Source organism: Mesoplodon densirostris, chromosome 19 (genome assembly GCF_025265405.1).
Source record: "Mesoplodon densirostris isolate mMesDen1 chromosome 19, mMesDen1 primary haplotype, whole genome shotgun sequence".
Taxonomy (NCBI): domain Eukaryota; kingdom Metazoa; phylum Chordata; class Mammalia; order Artiodactyla; family Ziphiidae; genus Mesoplodon; species Mesoplodon densirostris.
The window spans coordinates 8270179-8275364 of NC_082679.1; the positions used below are offsets into that span (position 1 = coordinate 8270179).

At 56.0% G+C, this 5186-nt stretch overlaps 1 protein-coding gene across 1 annotated transcript; it reads right to left on the reverse strand.

Moving 5' to 3' along the window:
* Nucleotides 1–307: 307 nt before the first annotated feature.
* On the reverse strand, nt 308–4037 carry SELENOW (selenoprotein W). Its single transcript, XM_060085112.1, has 6 exons — nt 3915–4037; nt 2437–2461; nt 2280–2333; nt 2005–2079; nt 1801–1899; nt 308–702 (listed from the first exon to the last, which is right to left on the reverse strand). Exons 1-5 carry the CDS (start codon nt 3959–3961, stop codon nt 1819–1821), a joined length of 282 nt encoding a protein of 93 aa, XP_059941095.1. The 5' UTR covers nt 3962–4037; the 3' UTR covers nt 308–702; nt 1801–1818.
* Between the last annotated feature and the right edge of the window lie 1149 nt (nt 4038–5186).

The window sequence follows — 5186 nt, forward strand, 5'->3', positions numbered from 1 at the left end:
CGAGGAGGGGGTGAGATACAGGGCCCCAAAACACGATCTATGACACCACCCAGCACCTTTCTTCCAATCATTGCCAGCTTTCTCCTGAACACAGCAACCAGGGACCCACTTCACACTGGAGGACTTATACCAGCGATGGTTACACGCAAGTCCAGGTGGCGTCCAGAGACCACGGTAACCTTGGCTTTGGGGACCACTGAAAGTTCAACCCTGAAGTTAGTTATAGCTCTGTACATATCACTAATTTCCTGGACTGGAGACCAGGGGGAGGAGGTTCCGGGGTAAAATGGACACACGCAGACACAGGCACATTTTAACCTCATCAACATTTATTGAGTTGTGAACCGTTGCAATCACTGCTGAAATGTGAGACTCACCCGTCCTGATCCGCTCTCGGCTTCCCCTTGAAAAGGAAGCCTGGAGCAGGACCGCCCCAAACACCAGAGGGTAGAAGGAAGACATGGGGGGGTGCAGGGAGATGCGGGACAGCGGGGGAAAGGAAGGAAGCAGGACCAGCGTGCAAAGTTAGACTCCTGGGGACACACGCACACTCCCACACACGCAGGCAAAGACCAGGGCTGTCCATCTCTACCCCAACCGGCAGCCTTGAGAACATCAGGGAAGGACCAGGCGTCCACGAGACATTTCAGTCCTTCCTGTCATGAAGCGTCTGCCGAGAGGGGCTGGGCCAAGGTCACTGGACTGCGCAGAGAGAAGGGGGGGAGGGGGCTTCAGACTACAGGGAGAGAGGCCTGATTAAAGGGAGTCACTTCACTGACTTTAATCTCTAAGCTTTCGCTGTAATAAACTACAATCATGAGTAAAACAGCTCTGCTGAGTTCTGTGAGTCCTTCAGGAGAATCGCTGAGCTTGACGGTGGTCTCGAGACTCCTGAAACTGCACTCAAAAACCATGCGAACAAGAATCATTCTTCCCCTCTTTTCTCTTACGTAAATCCCATTTTTGCTTATTTTAGATGAACTCATCCATTGGTGGACTCCTCTGGAATCCAAGCAAACCTTGTGCTGATTTAAGCAAATGCCTTTGAGTTACTGACAGTTTGGAGGTGGCAAATGGTGTTTACGCAAGGGATGCGCTCTGTTCGTCTTTAGGACTTCAAACCCCACAAAGGTGGCAGCCCCCACCCTACCCCCCTACAACAACAGCCCACACATCGCCAGCCCATGCAGCTTTGGAAAATTCTTGATTTTCTTTTTTTAATTTGGGGAGACACTTCTTTTCAGACCTGCACAGGAGGCAAGACATTCATATTTTTGTACTGCTTTAATTCAAATTTGCGGGTCCAAATTCCCACTGAAAGCAACCTCACTCTGCTCTAGTGAGGACGATAAGAAATGGAACTTGAGTTCAAAGCGTTTGAGAAGCAGGTTCCTGGTGCAAAGCATGCTGGGGGCAGGTACCTGGGTCCACAGTATCCTGGCGCAGGACACTCAGTGCTAGCACGTTTCCACCGTGGGGTGGGAACTGGCATTCAAGCTTAGAGGGGGGCAGAAAGTGCTTCTAGGCCCTCAAAAGCCAGGAGCCAGAGCTTGGTTATGGACTAGGTTAGTAACCAGGGCCCAGTTCCAGGATAGGTTGGGTTTGGGGCTCATCTAGAACGTACAGGCTTGAAAATTGAAAAGCAGGCTCAGAAAGTGCTGAAAAGTGTTCTATGATCCAGAGAACAACATGGAAACTGCTACTTGTTCTGGCATTGGGCTGGACACTAGTACTCGGGTCTGGAGCACGTTAGGAACGTGGAGTCGTCAGTTTTGTGTCTAGGAGCTGGGTCCCCCTCACCTCTGCCTTCAGGGCCCATCAGGCCTGAGCCAAAGTGGCTTTGATGGCGGCCACCAGCTTCAGAAACTTGCTCTCCGTGTCCACATAGCCATCGCCTCCCTGGAGAAGGGAGAAGAGGCGAGGGATGAGCTGGGACCAAGACGCCAACCCCAGTCCCAACACCCCACTAGCCCAAAATGGGGCAGAATGGACAGACAGACATACCTTCTTGGAGTGAACCAACTTCCCCGCTACCAACACTTCAAAGAAACCGGTGACCTGGGGCGTCCCCTCGCCGCACTGGGAAGAGGGAGAGGTGTTGGCAGGGCTGAGATGCCCTTTTGGGGACACCCGCCGTTGCCCAAGGAATGGAGAATGGGGGCGAAGGGTGGGGCTGACCCACACCACCCCTGCTGCCATCCAGGGCTGAAGGATGGACACCCAGGGCTGAGGGACGGACGTGACCCATGTTTGACTCCTTCCCCATCCCCAGGACCCACGATGTCCAGGCGTCCAGGGAACTCATCTTCTAACTTCTTCTTAAGCTGAAGATACTGCAAAAGGGGGTGGGAGGTCACAAAAGGGGTCCACAGGAGCCACGCCAGCTAGCCCCCTCCCCCATCTTCCAGGGGTGCCTCTTGGGACCACTCTGCTCACCTTGGACTTGTAGCCTCAAGCGCCACTGGTGGGAGTGTCCAAGAGAGTGGGTCCCGGGAGAGAGAGGGAGACGGTGGGGATCCAGGGAGAGGGAGGAGCAGAGATGGAGGGAAATGTGGGGGGGCAGGAAGAGATTAAGAGGGACACAGATGACAAAACCAAGCAAGGCACAGACACCCTCAAGAGAGAGGAGAGACACGCCCGAGTGTTGGGGGGCAGCACACAGATGGGGGGGCAGGGGCACAGGAAGGAGAGAGCCACCCACGCAAGGAAATTCAAACAAGGAGAGACAAGGAGAGGCCACAGCATGAGGCAGAACAGAGGCGGAGACAATGGAGAGAACTGGGTTAGGACAACTGCTGAAATAACAGCTCCACCCCCGCCCGTCCAAAGGAAACCATTATTCCTGGATCCCCAAGGCCCTGCCAGGCCCGAGGATGAAATCTAAACGCCTCCCCAACCCCCCACGGGAGACTATTTTGGAACTGGAGTCTGGTGCACAGGCCCCCCGGGCCTCAAAATTTCACTTCACCCCCTGCGTGACCGAGCGGTCAGGGACACCGCTAATGCTGTGACAGATCTGAGCCTTTCATAACCCCCTCTGGACATCTCACAGACATGACAGCCAGTGGACCCAGATTCGGGTAATCTGTGATCTGCAGCCTGAACCTCGAGCTACCACTGCCCCACTCCCAGCCTCAGTTTCCTCACCTGTAAAATGGAGCTAGACACACACCCTCCCCCACCCCCACTCAAGGGGTTTCCGGGAGAGGAAATTCACTTAACATGTATTTATTCAGCGCCTACAGGCCAGCATGCCTGTGCATGCCAGCACAGTCCTAGGTGCCAGGGCGATCAAGCAGTCTACAGGACAGAACATTCTCTGCCGACCTGGCACTTTTTCATTCTGAACGGAACAATCAGATCAAATGTTTAACACCCAACACACAGCATTCCCTCCGCGGTAACGTTAAGATAACTCCCTCTACTGACGGGAAAAGCGAGGTCAGAAAAAGACTAGGGTTAGTAGCGAAAGGCATCCACTGTATACATTCAAGTCCTTGCCAAACGCACGCCGGAAGCTTCTCGAATCTCCTGGACTCTGGCCGGCCCCACCCCACGACTGTTCCAGGTACTGGGAGAGGGGAAACCGAAGCGCTGACGGAACCTCCTCTCCCATTACACACTGACCCCCACCTGCTCCCCACACTGAGTCCCGGAATCGGGGAGGTTAAAACAACACACACGTGTCGCAGTTCTACCTTTTGTGACCTGAGACGTCTAGAATGTTACAAACTGGGGACGGGGGGGTAGGGCAGAGAAATCAACGCCCTCTGTTTCCCACCCCCACGGAATCCTTTTCCCAGTGGAAGGATCCCCATGGGTCCTGCCCCCGACGCCCCCAGCGCCCGGCTCCGCTAGGACAGGGAGGGGCCCGGGCGGGATTCGAAGAGGGAACCTCCGGGCCTCGTGCTCACCAATAAACGACTCGAACGGGAACAGCCATGATTCCGGACCGGAGCATCCGCTACAGTCCGAACACCCGATCCGCACCGCGCCGAGAAAAGGCGAGGTGGGAGCCCCTAGGCGGAGCATGCGCAGAGAGGCCTGGTACCGGGCGTTCCACAGAGCGGACCAACTCCGGGGGGGGGATGAGGGGAGAAAGGCCCTACAGCGGGGACGAGGGGGGGCCCTACGGCCCACCACCACCCTGAGGGCCCCGACGCAAATCTCCCTTCTCTCGCCCTGTGAGGTCAGGGAGCATGCCGGCAGAGGGAGTCCCGGGAGAAGCCTTTGCGCGCCCCCTCCCGGATCTCCCCCTCCGGGCTGGAATGGTATGGCCTCGCGGGGCGGGGGTTCAGGGCCAACTGTTACTAGGAGGAAACGGAAGTACAAGCGAAGAAGGTTGTTTTGCAGCGAGGGCCTGGGGGGCGGGGGCGGCGGACAGGCAGGGCGCGGCGGAGAGGCCGAGAAGGCCGAGTCCGATAGGATTTGGGGTACTCAGGGCAGCCCCTGAAGCTGGGGTTTCCAGTGAGCGCTCCAGGGCCCCCGCTGCCTTACTAAAGCCTGGCATCCGCACCCGGGCGCCGCCCGATCAGCTTGGCAACCCCCCCTTTTGCGCCTTCCAGTCCTCTCTGTGGCAAGGTGTTCATGGAAAGCGCTGGAAGCTGGAAGCTGGCAGCTGAGTTAAAGGCTTAGGGCGCGATGCCTTTCTCTGAGCCTCAGTTTCCTCCTCCGGAAGATGGGCACAATCGCCTTCAGAGAATATTTACCCATCTAACAAATACGTACTGGGTACCTACCTGCAGTCATAGGTTCCGAAGATACAGCAGTGAAAAAATAGACAAAGTCCCTGCCCTTAGCTCTGCCCGAGCTCTTCCCACCGCAGCTTCTGTCTTTGATCCAATGGTCCTCACCTGCTGTGACCCTGACATCTTGGGGCACTTGGCAGACATGGTTCAAGTTCCACCCCACCTCTTTTGCTGGCTGTGTGTCCTCTGATCTCAGTGGTCTTGGAAAGATATAATGAGCCTCTGATGTAGAGCAGGTAACATGTGGCTGGGCTAGTCAGTGTCCCATAAATAGAGGCCTTTTTCAGGCTTCCAGCGTCCTCAGAACAAAATCCCAAGCCTTGGGAGTTCCCTGGTGGCCTAGTGGTTAGGATTCCGGGCTTTCGCTACTGTGGCCGGGGTTCAGTCCCTGGTGGGGGAACTGAAATCTCGCAAGCTGTCCGGCTTGGCCAAGAAAAC